The sequence below is a fragment of the Aricia agestis genome, chromosome 9 (genome assembly GCF_905147365.1).
Source record: "Aricia agestis chromosome 9, ilAriAges1.1, whole genome shotgun sequence".
Taxonomy (NCBI): Eukaryota; Metazoa; Arthropoda; class Insecta; order Lepidoptera; family Lycaenidae; genus Aricia; species Aricia agestis.
Window position 1 is genome coordinate 14,900,621 of NC_056414.1, and position 18,943 is coordinate 14,919,563.

General features: G+C 36.3%; 2 protein-coding genes across 3 annotated transcripts; both read right to left on the reverse strand.

Moving 5' to 3' along the window:
* Positions 1-4,361: 4,361 nt before the first annotated feature.
* Positions 4,362-10,969, reverse strand: LOC121730708. The gene is made up of 11 exons (XM_042119847.1): positions 10,886-10,969; positions 10,553-10,812; positions 10,099-10,185; positions 9,462-9,548; positions 8,659-8,772; positions 7,500-7,957; positions 6,959-7,352; positions 6,471-6,703; positions 6,135-6,201; positions 4,508-5,672; positions 4,362-4,368 (listed from the first exon to the last, which is right to left on the reverse strand). The coding sequence occupies exons 2-11, from the start codon at positions 10,770-10,772 to the stop codon at positions 4,362-4,364; spliced, it is 2,832 nt and encodes a 943-aa protein (XP_041975781.1). The 5' UTR covers positions 10,773-10,812; positions 10,886-10,969.
* A 5,405-nt stretch (positions 10,970-16,374) lies between these two features.
* Positions 16,375-17,833, reverse strand: LOC121730455 (NADH dehydrogenase [ubiquinone] 1 alpha subcomplex assembly factor 2). Of its 2 annotated transcripts, none has more exons than XM_042119491.1 (4): positions 17,795-17,833; positions 17,534-17,627; positions 17,071-17,221; positions 16,375-16,642 (listed from the first exon to the last, which is right to left on the reverse strand). In XM_042119491.1, exons 2-4 carry the CDS (start codon positions 17,625-17,627, stop codon positions 16,444-16,446), a joined length of 444 nt encoding a protein of 147 aa, XP_041975425.1. In that variant the 5' UTR covers positions 17,795-17,833; the 3' UTR covers positions 16,375-16,443. The 2 variants fall into 2 exon arrangements, with proteins under 2 accessions (XP_041975425.1, XP_041975426.1); XM_042119492.1 differs by having other exon boundaries at positions 17,801-17,820.
* Between the last annotated feature and the right edge of the window lie 1,110 nt (positions 17,834-18,943).

Genomic DNA, 18,943 nt, shown 5'->3' on the forward strand with positions numbered 1-18,943 from the left:
TGGCCACGCCCACTGGCTCCGCCCACCAGGCCACGCCCACTCAGGCCACGCCCACTAGCTCCGCCCACCGAGCTCCGTCTGCTCAACCCCTGCCTACTGGCTCCAGCCACCATGCATCGCCCGTAGCTTCTGCGGCCCCTCAAGTGGCTCCCCAATTACAAAGCCTAATTGAGTTAATTCAGGCTCTGCAAGAATCACAAGACCGCAAGTTCGGCGCTTTGCAAGATTCTCAAAGAGCTGAAATTCACGCTTTGCAAGAGTCACAAGACCGCAAGAGTCACAAGAGCAACAAAAGGACCTCCAAGAGAAAGCGCTTTTAGCTATAAAGGATGTCAGTGACACGGTGACTAAGCTTCGTAAAGATGTCGACGTAATGAAAGAACGAGTTACTGGGTTAGAGACGGTTGTGGAAAATTTGAAAACCGGATTCACAGAACTACAGAAGAGAGTAGTGCGCCTAGAAACTACGGGAGTTGCGGTGTCTAGTGGAGTCACTGGTATGGCGCAAGGACCAAGAGTAAAGGTGCCACCGTACGACGGCACTACTTCTTGGAACGCTTATCGTCTGCAATTTCAGACTGTTGCTACCGCAAACGGATGGACGGAGGAGCAATGCTTGACCGCTCTCACTGTTGCACTCAGAGGGCAAGCTGTGTCGGTTCTGGAGGCACTGCCACATACGGGAAATGGTTTCCAAGACCTGATGGAGGCACTGGAATCTAGATACGGGGAGCGACACCTGGAGCACGTGTTCCGTGCCCAACTGCGTGACAGAGTCCAACGTTCAGGAGAAGGACTTCAACAATGGGCGTTGGAAATTGAAAAACTCGTCAGGAAGGCATATCCAGGAGCCGACACCAAGATGGTCGACACAAATATTGTTCAAGGATTTGTCGACGGAATCAAAGACTTGGAGGTCAGGGCTGCAGTAAGACTTGGTCACCATACCTCGCTAAAGGAAGCATTAGCGCATGCTTTGGAAGTCGAGGCTGTGCGCCATGACATACGGCAGACCCATAAGATCCACAAGGTCTCTGAAGAAGTCAAGGAAGTTAAGGCTTCTACGAGGAAAAGACTTGAAGCCATGTGCTATAAGTGTGGTGAGAGGGGCCATCTTCAGCTAAACTGTCCGCAGAAGAAGACCCAGATGGCAAGGATAAAAAGGATCGAGGAACAAATGGAGGAGTTGAAGAAGCAAGCGGTTTCGTCCCCTACCCGGAATCATGGGGAACGAATAGAATCCAGAACTAAGGGGCGAGTACTGGATGACGCGGAGAAAGCCCCGGTAACTGTTACCTCCCAGGCAGGCAGGCACGGAGCGGAACAAAGAGAACAAGTAATTTGGGGCACATGGAGAATGAAGCTATGAGAAAGGCTCAAGAAAGAGATAACGACCTTCGGCACATCATCACATGGAAGAAACGGGGTGACATAAAACCAATCTGGAGTGAGGTTGCACCCACTGGCGCTGTCACTAAGGCGTACTGGGAGCAATGGGACAGTCTGATACTTCAGGATGGACTACTCTAGCGGAAATGGCAGAAGGCTAACGGCAGAGAGTTCTATTTTCAGATAATTGTCCCAAGGGCAAGAGTACCAGATGTTCTCCGCGAGATACATGAGGGCGTATCAGGGAGTCATCTAGGCGTCAAAAGGATGCTAAGGAAAGTGCGAGAACGATTCTTCTGGTTGCATTGGAGAGATGATGTGCAGGATTGGTGCCACAGATGTATTACTTGCGCTGCTGTGAAGGGACCACAGACCAGGAGTAGTCGTAGGAACAGCGTGGCGCGTTACCATGGCAGTAACAATGATGCTCGGGACGAGCATCTATAAGAGGGGAGTAGTGTTACGGTACATGGTATACGGACACGTGGTGCGCAAGTACATACTCGAACCTTCTAGAAAGGTTTAATGTTTGTTTACGTGTTTACCCTTTATTTGTTAGCGTGTTTGAATTTAGACCTTATGACTGAGACCATAAGGTCTAAATTAAATTCAACTTACTGCACTTAAAGGTATGTGTATATACATTATTAACATTTGTTTACTATCAGAGATAAACGTGAAATATTTAGATATTATTCCATCTTTTTACAGATTGAACACGGAACCAACTGCTAACTTTTATACAAATCTAGACATCTTCTGACCGCCCCTTACTCATGGGACACTATACATTTCGTCAGAAGAATATGCAAAGCTTGCAAAAGTGATGTATTTAGTAGACATTAAAGTCTCTCAAGAAGGAGGTGTAGACGTGTAGAGGAATGCTATTGTGAATGCGCTGCAGGAAATGGTGCATTTGCTAAGTGCAAACAATATGTCTGTGTCATGGTCATTCATGGCTTACATGCACTATCTTGAACCAGCAGTTTTTGAAAAATAATTGTATAAAAATTATTTAAATGTAATAAAACCAAACAATCATTGATATCAGCTTTGATTTATTTTTCATAATACATTCTCTAAAGTTACAACACATGAAACATAAAAAATATTTGACTTGCTATTGGTTAATCCTATAATCCTCTCAGTATTCAAACACATTTTAGTACTTGCTGCAACTGTGGTACAACAAGCTGCGGAATCCTTACAGTAACTTTTCTATTAGCAAACATAATCATAAGATAGCCTATTCCCATTATTTGTCAATCACATATAGATCTTGCATAATTATGCTAATAAACAGTAAGACAACAGAAGCTCTGTATGTATTTCTTAAAAATGTTTCTTATGGCTCAGCATCTGAAAATATATGTTATAATTTGTTATTGGTTTGTTTGTAAGAGGCATGTCTAGGAAATAATAAGTTTGGCTTAGGCTAGACATCATAAATTTCACAACTTACCTGTGTATTTACTTCCTTCAAAATAATCTTCTGTGAAATGAAGTGAACTTAAGCGTGCCATATTCTTTCCTTGAAATTCTTTATTCATAAGGCATTTCCCCACTTTTTCTTCACTTTGGGTCTTTGGGAAATATATGAACTCTCCAGTTTTTGAAACTCAAAGCACAACATTGAGGCATTTTTACGAAAATTGATAAATAATACTCTTGTTTACAAAAAACGTATTGGATTTGACAGCTCTAATGTCAAATTACGGTCAGTTGACGATGCGACGCCTATCGGGATAATAAGGCAGTTTTGCTCCTCATTGCTACGACGTGTTTATTTTTGCTAATATTCTGTCTTTAGAGACTGGCTAGCGAAAGATGAGAGTGGAAAAAGGCGGCAAATTAAAAAAATCGACGTTTAACAACCATGTCTATAGCCGGAATTATAGTTTTGATCTACGAACAACGAATAATAAGGTTTCTTAGTTTTTATTATTCGTAGTTCGTATATACGTCGATTTTTTTAATTTGCCGCCTTTTTCCAGTCTCATCTTTCGCTAGCCAGACTCTAGTTCTCTATTTCAAATAAAATATTGTTAATCCTCGCTTTTACTTCCATACTTTGCGTAACTAAGCCCGGCCGCACATTGTCCGAAATTTTGATACGAAATAGTTGAACGTCCGCGCTGTCTCTTACATTTTGTACTGAGCCGAGTGAGCTCGAACTCGCCGGAAGGATATTTCGGATAGTGTGCGGGGTGGCGGTCCTGCGAAATTCAACTGTTTCTGATCAGAATTCGGACAATGTGCGGCCAAAGGTACTATTGTTCTTAAGAGGAGTCCACACCGCCCTTTTTTCCCTTACAAACGTTGTCCCCTGTTTCCTCCCTGGATAATGCTAGTAGAGTTATAATTTTTTTCCTGAATATCTACGACCACTAATACGATGTCCCTATGTTTTCTTTTTTTTCATAATTTAATTATTAAATAAGATATGAACGTTCAAAAACCCAAAAAAATGGATAGATTTTCCGCTGTGTTCAAACGTCCAGAAAACAGATTTGGCTAGATTATACAAAAAAAAGCAAAACATAGGAACACAGCTCAAGCCTTTTTTAAATCTTTAATGAAAAAAGTACTTAAATCGGTTAAGTTTTGGAGAAGGAATCAGTGGACAACGAATCGTTGATTTTCTGGATTTTCTGCAGTTGTCTCTATCGCGTTCTGCGGTATAGGCTTGAGGTAAGGGAGACAGCTATAGATATAACACGTGCTTTTTTTTCATTTCTCTAGCCCCTGGTGTATCCTCTTAAATAACACAATTTTTTAAGAAAAAATTTTCATCAAAATTTTGTACATATACGATTATACGCTAGTGCTTGAATCAAATCACAGACTAAGAAGAGATACTACGTATCAGACCGCCAACTGCCGAACATTTTTTGTAACCATAGGATTTCTGGAGTCAACTGACATTACTTTTTTTTTTAATGGACAGATATCCGGCAAAAAGGTCTACCGTCCTATGCCCTAGTAACCAAAAATAAGCACCTTTAAAAGAACCTTATATTTTATTGGCAGGTATTACGTACGCATTAATATTATCATATTAATACCTGCCATCGAAGATTTGATTTAATTAAATAAAAGAATATGTTATTTATTAAATGATTTATTTTTTAATTTCTTCAAAAACTTTTCATATGCCAATTTCTGAAAATATGGTAGGTCCGACTTGTTTTTAATTCTATAAATGTCCACGCCCCTCAAAATTTTGTTGATGTTGTTACACCAATTAAATATTGTGAACCTCACTGCAACATTCATGAAGTATTGCTTCACTATGTTTTGGTGCATGGTACAGTCTACCAAATCTGTGAATACTTCTGCTTCAATATTTTTAATTATTCCTTTGTATACATTTTTTTCATATGCTTTTTTTTCTAAATATTGATTTGCTCTATCCATGACTGTACCAAAGCACCGAACGGCTTTTCCGGATGGGTAACTCAGTTTTCTTTTATTTGTACAGCTTTTATATTCTTTTTGGCTGATCCAATTGTGAATAGTTTCATTCTCGGACGTTGTTAATTGCCTTTTACAAATAGAACAAGAATTTTTTTCCAAAATTTTTTTTATTACCCATCCGGTTACATATGCCTTGGAATGCACCAACAATCTTTCTTTTCGTGCTTTTTCTAATACTCCCTGAATGTTTTGAGCTTCTGACGGACCTGGCAGAACATTACAAGTTGTCTCATTTGGGGCAGTTGAAGCTTCTGTGATATTTTTTTCATTGTTGTCAAATAAAGATGACAAATTTAACAATTGTTCTGCCGGGTCCTCTTCACAATTCATTCCCTCAGAGTGGAATTTTATGACACCAGTTATCGTAAGTGATTTAAAAGTATTTATGAAATTGTGGCAGGTTGGATCAGTGTTCCTGTAGTTATACGCCCGTACCTGACCAAAATAATTTTCTATTGGGTCAGTATTAAAGTATCTCGGGCGCATTATTTTTAAATCTTTCGTCTGAAACACCTGCCACAATCTCATGTAACTTTTTAAAGTTACAACAAAATTTTTGAGCGTAGGCACAGTCTTTTCCTGACCATTTTCAATGAATTTTAAGTCTTCTAAATTTTTTATTGCCTCTTGCCAGAACGCGTGATGCTTGCTGGTCTCTCTCACCGCGGTGCGCAGAGTTTTGCCTCCTGCCTTTTTTGCAGACACTGTTGCCCCATTAATACTATCAAAAAGGTCGTCAAAAAATGACACCGTCTCAGCCGTATTCTTCAATGTCTCGCTCACTGGCGTCCCATCAACGTAGGTGGCTGTAAAAAAAATTCAAAGTAAAACTTTGTAACAAGCAATTTAAATAGTGGTTAAGATCATAGGTCTTTCCTTAATATTTAGTCTGTCCATGTCTATAGTGGGAACTGACTGAGAATCATGTACTTCTGTTGTTTCATTTATTTGGTAACAAATTAGCCTTTTTGTTCGAAATAAGTAACTAATCAACTTAAGAAATTTTGTAAAGATCTCCATAAATATATAATTATATAATTTATAATATATAACTAATTATATAAATAACACCCAGACATAGAAAAACAATTGTGTTCTTCACACGAATGCTTGTCCTGTTGTCCTGGGCGAGAATCGAACCCGTGACCTTTGGCAAACTAGTTAGTACCAAAAGGGCCAACCAGGCTGTCATAAAAATAGTTGGTTTAGAACACAAAATAAAAAGCAAAAAAATTATAACAAAATATATGTAAAGGAACCCAACTTACCAAACTGAGACGTGTATGATAGTGCAGCAGCTACTGACTTGCTTAGTACACGGACACAGTTTTTCACCTAAACAAAAAAGCAATTATTAATTTCAAGACCCTTTTAATGCAAATTAATTTATATTTTTAAATTTTATGATAATAATCTGGACAAGGACTTCTTATTCCACATGAATCAAGGTAATAGGGTAGTCAAATGATAAACATACAATTCAAATTAGATAAATTATTACACCCAAACACAGCACAAACTATCAACAGCATATTTTTGTACCCAGTGAGATTGACAATGCTCTGCTCTGAAATATATTCACAAATATATACTCATAAAATTACCTTCATTTTTTTTATCTTATTGGGAACAACATGCTCATCGTTTAATTTGTGCAAAATTCTTGTTTGCGTATGGCTGCAGTCTGTGGTGTATACATCTATGATGTCTTTCCACTGTGAAATCTTGCCCTTCCATATAATATTCTTGGTCAGAAAATTATTTCTGATCCCTTTGATGAGGTGAGATGGGTCAAAGATTACACTCAGCTTATTTTCATTTATGATGATTGTGTCATCTGAAACCATTAATGAATTATAATAAGTCATAGAATAGTAAACATAACTCGTTTTTTAAACAATATAATTTGGACACTTCACACATGGTAATCTGATCCCAGAGAAAGTTAAATGTAGCTTGAAATATGAAAACCAGAGACTGGTAAACATTAATTATAATTACTCACACCCAGACACAGCAAAAACAATTGTGCTCATCACATAAATGTCTTTCCTGAGTGGGAATCGAACCTGCAACCTACTAATATACTAACCTGGATGCTCATTATTTAAGAGTTGTTCCCTCCTTGTTTCTGCTTGCAATTGCTTAATTGCAGATTGAAATGAGGTGCCTTGATCACACCCAAGCACTAAAGGCTTTAACCCAGCCTCTGCAACGGCCGTGACAACCAATTTCATTATTTGCTTTAATTCTGGCCCAGAGGTAGCACCCTCACAAAAGTAGTATGCAAGAGGCTGTTGCCACTTATGGACTGCCCCGCGTGCCATAAATACTAATACATGGTCTGCGAATTTATCTTTTCTTTCCCTTAGATCAATAAAACCGTCTATTTTATCCATTTTTGGGTCATAGGACAACCCCATTCCCAATGCCATCTCATCAAAAATAATTGAGCAGTATTTCTTGGAATCTTTCCAACCTGATACCTGCAATATGAACAATAGTATAATTAAACTTAGCAGTTTGATGTTTGATGTATAAATGTTGTATCTATCAACCTTATAACAATTGATTTTTGAGAGAGTAAATAGTATTACTTAGTTAAAAATAAACACATGCAAAAAATGTATTACTTCTTTTTTTATGAGGCCAAAAAATCCAGGGTTGATGCCAGCCTCAATTTTTAGCCTGGAGACCATTTTATTTAATGTTGATGACGATGGCAAGATAAAAATTTTATGTAGAAATTTGTAACATTTCGGGCTTTGCTTCATTATAGCTAATGCTACTAATTTCTCTTGCAATGTGAATCTGCGTCCTTTTTTCTTTTTTGTGCACAGATTTAACTGCATCTCTATAATTTTCTTCCCATAAGGGTTCATGCCATCAATCATTTTTTGGAATGCATTTCCTTCATTTAACTTCTGGGCTCTTTTTGCACGGCGATAGAAGTCAGCTTGGTTTTTCGCTTTAGTGTACTCCTTATATATGATTTTACATGTAGGTGTCAGCTTGTTAATTGAGCGGATAATCCTTTTCCTCCCAGCCTTTTTTGGTGTAGCGGCCATTGGAATTGTCGTTATATTAGTATCTGGAAGGAGACAATTTATTTTTTTATATTTTGGATTTTTGTTAAAGCAATATTGGAAATACATCTAAGAATGTTCCAACAAACTTTCAGTTCCAGAACCCTGAATTATTAATAATTTACCAATTTAAAACTAATAATTTACCAAAAATTTATAAGCGATATAATACTAGTATGTTTAAAAATTAAATACATAAATACTTTTTAGACAAGCGTTTATTACTCGGTTAACCCTTTAACCGCCGAGCTTAAAATCAATTGTCGTGCCTCTAGCGCCGGCACCATAAATCGAAAAATTTATACCTACAATTATTTTTAGGTCTTCTAATTAAGAAACTAAAGTGTAATCAATTGTAAATGATTACTTCGTTAACTATTTACCAAATATAAACATTATTTTAATATAATACAGTGCTATCAAACAAAAAAGGCAGATTAACCGAGTAGTGGTACTGGTCGTAAATATCCGACCTTGGCGAAATGGGCACGAAAATATTTGTCGGATTATTCCGACCTTGGCGGCTAAAGGGTTAAGAAATATCTAGAAGAGGGACCAATCAGATATTTTTTCTCTCTCTTTTTCCAGATATTAACGTAACATTAAGAAATCCTGACATTACCCCTTTAACAATTAAATTACAATTTAACAATAAGAAATAATAAACTTATAATAATATATAGTTAGATATCATAATTGAACTAACCTTCAGGCGGAGTTCTAGAACGGATTTCAACTCGGAGAACATTCTGTTCATTGCTCCTGTCATCCATAGTATCTTTATTAACTTTGAGACATTGGTTTTTTGTTTCACATATACCTAAAACAAATTATTGTCAATTATATTAAAATTTAAGATAACTATGAATCAGACAAACAAACATGGCGTTAAAGCATGTTTTGTTTAATAAGCCAAAACTTGCTATGTGACAATCTCATTTCATTGCTGTCTGTGCTTGTCAAAGGCAGTTTAAATTCGGGAACATTTCCAACTCTATAGCTTGGAATATAACCTTAATTATTTTCTCAGCCTTTTAAGAGATTTGTTGAATAAGAAATAGTTAAGCAAATATAGGTCTAGTACTTCCAGCTGATTGTGTAACGACTTTTTCCAAAACAGGAAACAACTTCAACAAGTAACCGACTTTCATAAAATTTATATGGGGCCAAATGGAAAATTTATTCTTTCAGTTTAAAAAATATGAATTGTTATACAATGATGAAGTTCTGAGGTAACAAGCATAACAATAAAGGCAATATCGCGGAGAAACATACATACATACAGGTTAAACTGAGAAACTCCTTTTTTTAAAGTCGTTTAAAAATATTATATTGATTACTAATCATATAATAAACCAAAAACAAGCAAACATATTGTTTTAAGAAACATACATAACAAACAATTATAAACTGGTCAATCATATTTCATCACTCTTTACTTCAGGGACTTATTAGTATGTCCATATTCTCATAGTTATCATAAAATCATAGCTATAAGTTTAAACATACCTTTAGATGTTCCAGGGCGGATTTCAAATTTATTCATACACAAATCTTGACTAATAATTTCTGGATGATTTTTCCTAACAGGAATGTCTGAAAAAGATTTATTTTATATAAGTGCATAGTTCTGCATATGTACAAGAACTAACAAATAATCGGAAGGGACACTTCATACCTGGTGATCTGTCCCCGTAGCATGTACAGTAAAAAAACTTTGTCACACCGTGTATCCATATCTTACCAACATAATATAAGACACAAGGACAAGTAGTGTGACAAAAGTTTTCTCACTTTACATATACAGGGGCTGGTTACCTATTATATGGATACCAAAGATCAAGACATATTTTTATTTAAACCTTTAAGTCTTGTGTGCATAAAATATTAACACACATATTAAAACTTTTGTAGTTTATGTAAGGTAAGTTTAGGATATAATAATGCTATCTATATATATAAAAATGGATTTTCAATTGTGTTAGTAACGCTAAAACTCGAAAACGGCTGAACGGATTGGGTTTTAAAATATTCGTAGAAGTCCAGGGAAGGTTTTAAAGTGACACGAAGTTCACCAGGACAGCTAGTATTATTATAATTATATGCATTTTTAGACTTTTTTTATTCATAAATTTTGTTAGCTTACCTGCAAGTGGAAGAGCATCTTTAGAATAAGTGTGATCGTAGTGTCGTTTCCTGCTGTAATTATGATCAATAGCAGGATTGACATTTTCTGAAAAAAAAAGTAACAATAATTATTATAACATACAAAATTAAACCTTAAAATATTATTTATATGTGCCGAAAGATACCTTTTTAAAGTATATTAAAAGCAGCAGTTAAAAAATATCAAGTACTTCTAACTTCGTTCGGTCGTAAGTCTGATGTTTTGATAAACCTTGTCTAATTTACTGTACCATGTAAATTAGACAAGGTTTATCAAAATTTTTAGGTCAAAAAATATTAAATTACAAATTAAACACGGAACCCTAAAAGTGCATCCCTGCACATGGTATTTATTCCAGTTTGTAAATGAATATGGACATAAAATTTGGGTTTCTAAAAGCTGTATTTTACTTAGAAACAAAAAAAATAGTTACCTGCAAAACCAGGAACGCCGTTTGAAATTTCAGCAGGCGTAAACAGCGTTGGATACGCGTTTGTCAGTAAACGAGAGTTTGCTCCAACAAATTTTTTGGCAAAATGTTTTTGGCAAACGAAAAGGTTTCGTACATTTGCTGATGCCCTAATATTGTCATCATTGAGGCACTCGAACCACTTATTCAGGCGTTTTTCATCGGTTGGAAACTTGTGAAGCATAGCGTCCTTTCGCGTACTGTTACAACCACGAACACAACACCTAAAGTACATTTTAAACAGTGTCACACTTAACTTACACTAATTAAGCGTCCAATTTCGCGTATTTTTCGTACCAGAACAATACAACTGCAGTTGCAGGATTACAGCTAAAGTGGAGAGGATAAGCTCAAAGACTTCACTCGATCGACACAATAACAGTAATGGCGGACTGCGGAAGCCGGTCGGCAAACGTCAACGCAAGAAGTCGGGAGCGGGGGCCGGGGGGTCGGGAGGAACTGTCAGTTTCTCTCAGAAATTTCAAAATGGCGTCGCTCTATGCCAAGTTTTTTTTCTATGAAGATTGAGGGCCGTGAATCAAATCTATCGATGCCCACAGAAATATGCCTATCGGTATTTAAACAATAACATATAAAACTAATCTAAAAATGAAATGGGGGTGTAAAAGTATTATAATATGTATTTAATTTAAGAATAAATAATATACTATGTGTGTTGTTTACTTTCAACATTATATTTGCATTTCTATTAATGTAAGGGCTGATTTGTCAGATAGCTTTTACCTGAGTAATAAATAAGTAACTTTAGAATGTTTATATTATTTACCCTTATAAGAACCTCATGTCATAACATATCCAACCCAAACCATAATGTGTATCTACTTTTCAATCGTCACCTTTGTTCTGCCAAATAAAATATATGATAACTAATTTGAAATACAAAATCTGTCAACGTTGCATATTATTTATTTCTCATAGAAACTCAGGTAAAATAACTCGAACGGACTTTACTATCGATAGTAAAAGATACATAACTAGCACACGCACACATTGACAGATCGAAAATCGTCACGCATTTTCGGGTTGTCAGGTGGTCTATACGACAGTATATAAATAAGTTTATGGTCCAAAACATAAAATGTTGATTCTGTATGTTGGTAATGATCCGCATCTTCAAACTTGAAACCTTGCCATCGAGTTACGGCCATTCCCAATATTTGGTCTATCTCTGGTTTTGCCCTACTAGAGATAGGAATAGCTCACAATTGACATATAATATAGTTTGTGCGTTTTATGATGATATGCGTGAGCGTGACACATTATAATTGACAATAGTAGGGAAGTTACCTAACAAAAATTAATCGATAATTTAAAAATATCGAATCACTTCGTAAAGGAATTGCAATCGATTTCGTACTGACATTTCACTGGTGCCGGCGATTTAAGATGGCCGCCCTTTTTTATCGATTTGATTTCGATTCAACAGAGTCAATCTCTATTGACATAAGTTCCGTTTCATGCATCTGAAATTTTTCAAATGTTTTCGTAACAATAATTATAAACTCCTATTTCACAGTTAATATTTATAATTTTATATTAATAAGTTAGCATTTAGCAACTTTTCATTTTATTCATTTACAATTATAGGAAACATTTGTTTTTGTAGATGGAATATAATTTATTACATTTTGATTTTTTTTGTTTTCTTGTAAAAAAACCCGTAGCAAGGAATATAAAGACTGTCACCCACTATAATGTCTAATGTGAGCTATTCCTATCTCTAGTAGGGCAAAACCAGAGATGGATCAAATATTGGGAACGGCCGTTAAAGAATAAAAACTTTATATTTCAAAATTTTTGTGACTGGCTTAGGGGTCTGGCTTTTTAGGGTTTCGTACGCAAAGGGTAAAAACGGGACCCTATTAGGCTATTACTGACACTTCAATGTCTGTCGGTCTATCTGTCTCCAGCCTGTATCTCAAAAACCGCTGTGGCTAGACTTCTGAAATTATCAAAAATATCATAAACTAGCTGTTGCCCGCGACTTCGTCCGCGTGGACTTCAGTTTATAGCGCGCGATGTCAACAAAATTGGTGTCAAAAGCTTTTATAAAAAAAAACCCTGGTAGGTACCTACCCCTTATGAGCGCATATGACCCTAACTTGACTACATACTTTAACCTAGATCTCAAAATCTGTAAGGTCTAGAAAACTGATTTTTTGACACAAGTAACTTCAGTTCATGAAGATTACATGCTCAAGACGAAAACACGATTACCTACTCAAAAAATGCTCAAGTTCCTGCGCCCCCCCAAACCCCCCCTCCTGGTAATGTTGCTAAGCAAAATGGTGTTGCGTCGTTAGTGTTGAGTTTTACTCCTCCTTCTTTAGAATCAGAGTAAATTATTTATTAAAAGTGAAATTAATCTAACCAAAACCAAACATGCAGATTTTGCGTGTCGTTTGATTAACATGCGGGAGGCTTTGCTCCTGCCCTTACTGGGGTGCTCCTGCCCTTGCTTGGGTTTGAGGTAATTGGGGGGGGACCCCCCCCCCTCCTGGTAATGTTGCCAAGCAAAAACATGTTGCGTCGTTAGTGTTGAGTTCATTCTTATTCCTTAGAAACAAACTAAGTTATTAATTAATAGTGAAACATACAGATTTCGAGTGTCATTTGATTAATATGAGGGAGGCTTTGCCTGGATATGGCCAGACGGACAAGCTGATATTATATCTTTATAATCGGATTCCGTTATTTACCATTTGAGTAAGGGACCATAAAAAGGAGAGAATTATCCATTTCCGTTATTATACTATGGTAACGCCTACGGGAAACAGCTATCCATACTAATATTATAAATGCGAAAGTGTATTTGTTTGTTTGTTATTTGTCTTTTCTTCGCAGCCTAACGAAGCAACCAGTTGACTTGATTTTTGGCATCGACTTAGTTAAAAGGATAGACAGTAACATAGGCTACTTTTGGTCTTGGAAAAACATCATGTTTCTAAAGGAGATTTGCAAGAATATTCGTATTATACACGATTTTTGAATTCCACGCGAGCGAAGCCGCGGGCAAAAGCTAGTACCTAATAACTAATATTAGCATATTAGCTGATTAAGCGAAGGACATTATAGTACTTATACCCATTGACTTTTCTGTTTCCTTATTCATTGCTTATACCTACCTAATAGTAATAAGTAATAACTATTATGTAAATAAATTAAAAAGCTGATAAAATATTAATTGGTGCATTGGTGGGTCTGAGACGAAGCTATAACGTTTAAAGTTCAAAGCCAAGATAAAATTAGTAATTACTATAGGTAGGACGATAAAACGAACAGCAACAAACTATATTTGGCTAAATTTGGAATTTGGAACAATATAAATACTTACAGACTTATCTCATTATATTACTAACTTATTAATGTATAAAATGATGCAATTATCGCGTGCATGCCGAACAGTAATTAACAAATAACATAAGTAATATTAATAATAGTCTTGTACTTATATAATACGTAAGTACCTAAGTAAATTGGAATTCATAACCCTTATGAGTTATGAGCTAAAATTGAAGTAGGTACGTAACGTAACTACGTAGGTACTACCAAAGGAAAAAAGTTTTGTTTTCAAAAATTTAAAAATCGGCCAAGTGCGAGTCGGACTCGCGCACGAAGGGTTCCGTACCGATACAGAGCAAAAATAGGCAAAAAATTGTGATTTTGTATGCTCCCCCTTCAATTTTTATTTTATTTTAATATTAAATATTAAAGTACCTACACTTATAATAAAATAATGTGTGAAAAATTCAAGTCCCTACCTCTTGCCATTATTGATATAGAGCGAAAAAGGCCGAAAAAATCATGTTTGTTGTATGGGAGCCCCCCTTAAACATTAATTTTATTTTGTTTTCACTATTTGTTGAATGTTGTTATAGCGGCAACAGATATAGGTACACAATCTGTGATAATTTCAGAAGTCTAGCTAGCTAGTCTAGGTTCTTGAGATTTAGCCTGGAGGCAGACAGACGGACAGACAATCGAAGTCTTAGTAATAGGGTCCCGTTTTTACCCTTTGGGTACGGAACCCTAAAAACTAACACTTTCGAAACTGCCGGCATTATGTGGGAGAATTCTCACATAATGCCTTCTACCGTTTCGGGTCCGCAGGATTGAGCTAAATTCTCGAATTTTTTTAAGCGCACCGCGGGCTTGTTTTACTAGTTGTACACATTGGGCCAACGCATTGAGCCAATGCATTTGGCTCAAAGGCCCAATGTGTACATGCAGGCTTGGGGCTGTGGAATATATGCGTGGAGGCCGCAAACTCCGCAAAGGAAGATCTTCCGACCGAGCGAGGTGTTATGCTCGGTCAGGCCCCAGGTGCCCGACGGTGTAATTTTAAAAGCGCGACCATCCGAAGGTTAATGAGTTTTTGACTGAAACAGATGCTTACTGATATAATGTCATAGTATATTATGTGTAGCAACGAATACTGTACTCACAAGGAGATATTGTGTAGTGTGTACTTTAGAAGGCATAACTGTTATACGCTAGTGCAGCTATCCCCAACGGGCCGCGGTTAAATCATTTTGAAATTCACACCCACCGGCAAAATAATGTAAAGTCATCGTGAAAGTCGTGAATATTTTTTTACTTTTAAATCGGTAATTTTGAAGAACGTTATTTTTTAAACCTAAAAATTTTTGTTGCGGCCCGCGACACCAAGACCATTATAATGGAGAATGTTACTAGGTATGCCAAATTGCTTGAAATTTTGTCACAGTAAAGCCTGTGTGTATACAAATACACTAGTTTTTGTTGCATACCTAGTAGTTTTGATTTTATAGGGATTCAAAGTTTCGAAAAATATCGATTCCCGCTAACAATCCTGCGACCGCTTGTGACGTCATATATATATTTTTTAATGAAATAGGGGGGCAAACGAGCAAACGGGTCACCCGATGGAAAGCAACTTCCGTCGCCCATGGACACTCGCAGCATCAGAAGAGCTGCAGGTGCGTTGCCAGCCTTTTAAGAGGGAATAGGGTATTATGGAAGGGTAGGAAAGGAAAGGGAATAGGGGAGGGTAGGGAAGGGAATAGGGTAGGGGATTGGGCCTCCGGTAAACTCACTCACTCGGCGAAACACAGCGAAAGCGCTGTTTCACGCCGGTTTTCTGTGAGGACGTGGTATTTCTCCGGTCGAGCCGGCCCATTCGTGCCGAAAATGGCTCTCCCACGTATAAAAAATAGAGAATATAGTTTATAGAGCCAATATAGGCCAAAAATTGTGATTTTTGTATGGGAGCCACCCTTAAGTACACATATAATTAAGGCCTTGGTAAAAATTTCAAGTGCCTACCTGTTGCCGTTATTGAGCTACAGCAAAAAATCACGTTTATTGTACGGGGCCCGCGCGGCGCGGCGGAATTTTGCTATGACGTCACACCGTTACCGGGCGCCCGCGTCGTATAGTTACAACTTGTTTTGCTTATAAATCGGAAACTAATTAACGTATCCAAGTAATTCTTTCACTAATATTCTTAATTTTGACAGAGAATGTGGACTGCTAATAATCAAAATTAGGTAACATTCTCCATTATCATGTTTGGGGCCCACATGAAAATAAGTTTGGGGACCACTGCGGTAGTGGCTGTCTCAAACACTCTCGAGTCTTGACTCTCGACACATATTTTTCTACTGCACCTCTACAATCTTCGAAAATATCTTAATTTTTTACAACGAAAATAATTATCATAATACTTTCAGCTGTTCACAAGTTTTAGTAAATGTAGTACTGGGTAAAGTTAAAAAAGTACTGAATCAGTAAGTTATTATTTATTTATTAATAAATACCTAAATTATACTATTTACAATTACACTAATATATTCTCATTTTCTAAATTTATTTTCTGGATCTCCACCGTAAAACTCCTTGTAAGTGGGGAAGGACTGTTGGCCCTTTTCTATCGGTGATGGTAGCGAACCACCATCAGCCAATCTTTGAGCCTCAATTTTTTCTGCATTCAACTTTTTCATTTCAGCTATAGCAACATTTTTTGCTATCTCCTCTTCTGTTGGTGGTTCCACTCTGAAAACAATTTTGTGAGGCTACATAAACAGTAAATTAAAAATCTTGATTGTCAATGGACTGGTTATATTAGAGTGGAATGATGGAATGGAATGAATGGAATGATTTCTTTGCACTGACACAGGAGTGTACTTTGTCATAGAAAAACTAATTAATAATACTTATAAGATTACTAAAACTAGTTTAAACACTGCAGCACTGCAGGTATCACAGACACAATGGTTATCCATTGAAAATCTATAATTGTGTCTGTGATACCCATGATGGAGGTGTTAAATGGAGAGATAAGAGTTTTGAAATATATTTTTAACTGTTTCTGATATAAGAAGCTCCACTGTGACATTAACTTTCATATTTAAAAGTAATCAAATACATTTTCATAAGTTTAACTTCATAGTGATAATGTAAGTTTGTTTTACAAATCTTACCGTCTCATTCTTAACCACGCTTCCCACTCAGCTGGTATGGGATCTTGAAAATCTAGCCCTTTGGGTGGATCATACCATCGGGATGGTTTACGCCTTCCTGAATTTGGCTCGGCTGGGATCTCATAATACTTGTTGCCGATATAATCTTTACCTGTATGGGGAGAACAGATTTGTATTTATATTTGTTACTTATTATAACTTAATAAGTAACAAATATAAATACAAATCTGTTTTTAAAAATACACTTAACTACAAGTACTATAAAAATACGAGTAATTTTGCCAAACTTGGCACAAAAAAGTTGAAACATGATAAATGTTAAAAATACCATAAAATAAATTTAAACAGTAGAAATATTACTTGCATACTAGTGCCAACTATGCTATTTTTGTCGCCGACAATTGTTAGAAACAGTATTGATATACTTAATTATATTTTTGGCACTTTTGTTAACATTACACACCTATTTCATTGCCTCTGATCTGTCTCGGCTTAAAGGAATTTATAAAGTTCCTGAACACGATTCTCCACAAATGTCTATGTTCTCCATTAGACATCTAAAAGAATGGATATTACTGCAAAAAATACTTAATAAACATAACCTTAAAATTAAAATACAATTTCGAACTATTATCCGATAACAGTATTAACTTCAGTTTATTGAATGAGATAAGAGATTACATAATTATTTTCTTTCTTTGAAATGTAGCTTAATTATTGGTACCTTTATTTTTATTTACAAACACAAATGAAATTTACGAAGGTGTTTCCAAAGCACAGATTACTAGTATATATTTGTAGATTCCAAAGTACAATGTCAAGTGTCAACAAAATGTCAAGTTCGCTGTTCAAAAAGTATGGCACTTCGGCTATTTAACCATGGCCAGTGTCGAGTATATTGGCGGGAAGTAATGATGGAGTTTTGGAGAGAACTCAGAACACAAAATAGCACGTTTCTAAATATTTCATCACTTTTCTACACTTGTGCACGATAACAAATACCTAATATCCTACCAATTTCGCATTAAAAACCTAGTTAACACAATTTTAGGAAAATTGTACAAAAACACAACATCACTCTTACACATTCCCAGCAAAACTCAAGTTCGCTGTTCGATTTTCATATTTTTTTCGAAGTCAAGTTGTCATATTTTGGTTGAGATTTAGGAAAATTGTACAAAAACACAACATCACTCTTACACATTCCCAGCAAAACTCAAGTTCGCTGTTCGATTTTCATATTTTTTTCGAAGTCAAGTTGTCATATTTTGGTTGAGATTCTGCCCGGATATGTGAATGTGATTGACATAATGCACGCAGCGCTCTCTCGATTTGGTTGTGTTGACATGCGTGATGCGACGCCCCTGGGGCAGTGTCGATGCATAGTTTGGGAAGCCCTGCCTTAAGCCTTATTCCACCTTACTAAATTTAGACGTCTAAATGATTCAGTAACTAAAAGTCAAGTGGAATAGCATTTAGAAAGTTACTGAATGTTATTCCACTTGACTAAATTTAGTTACTGAATGATGAATCATATTTTAATAGTGCGTCTAAATTTAGTAAGGTGGAATAAGTGCTTAAGACCCAATTTCACCAACGACTGTTAAAGTTAACGCTCGAATTAGTATCACGTTACCTCTTTCATTTTTCTTATGAATGAAAGAGAAGACTTGACATTTTAACAAGCTGTCAGCACTAACAGACGTTGGTGAAATTGGGGCTTAGCCTTTTCTTCTTCTTTTTTATTAATGGCTCCTTTGTGAGCTTAGCCTTTTATTTATTTTAAAAAATGACAATTGACAGAGTGACAGTGAGAGCTGACAGCAGATTTTTTGAATGGCAACATTAGTAAGCAATTACGAAAGAATGGGAG

Bases quoted from the DNA above. Each gene is read 5' to 3' on its own strand.
- LOC121730455 (XM_042119491.1), bottom strand. From the start codon at position 17,627: ATGTCTAATGGAGAACATAGACATTTGTGGAGAATCGTGTTCAGGAAC. The intron at 17,222-17,533 runs GTGTGTAATGTT...CTCCCCATACAG, and splicing joins GATCAGAGGCAATGAAATAG to GTAAAGATTATATCGGCAAC. The intron at 16,643-17,070 runs GTAAGATTTGTA...AATTGTTTTCAG, and splicing joins GCGTGGTTAAGAATGAGACG to AGTGGAACCACCAACAGAAG.
- LOC121730708 (XM_042119847.1), bottom strand. From the start codon at position 10,772: ATGCTTCACAAGTTTCCAACCGATGAAAAACGCCTGAATAAGTGGTTC. The intron at 7,958-8,658 runs GTTAGTTCAATT...GTCTCCTTCCAG, and splicing joins TTCTAGAACTCCGCCTGAAG to ATACTAATATAACGACAATT. The intron at 6,704-6,958 runs GTTAGTATATTA...TAATGGTTTCAG, and splicing joins CTTAAATAATGAGCATCCAG to ATGACACAATCATCATAAAT.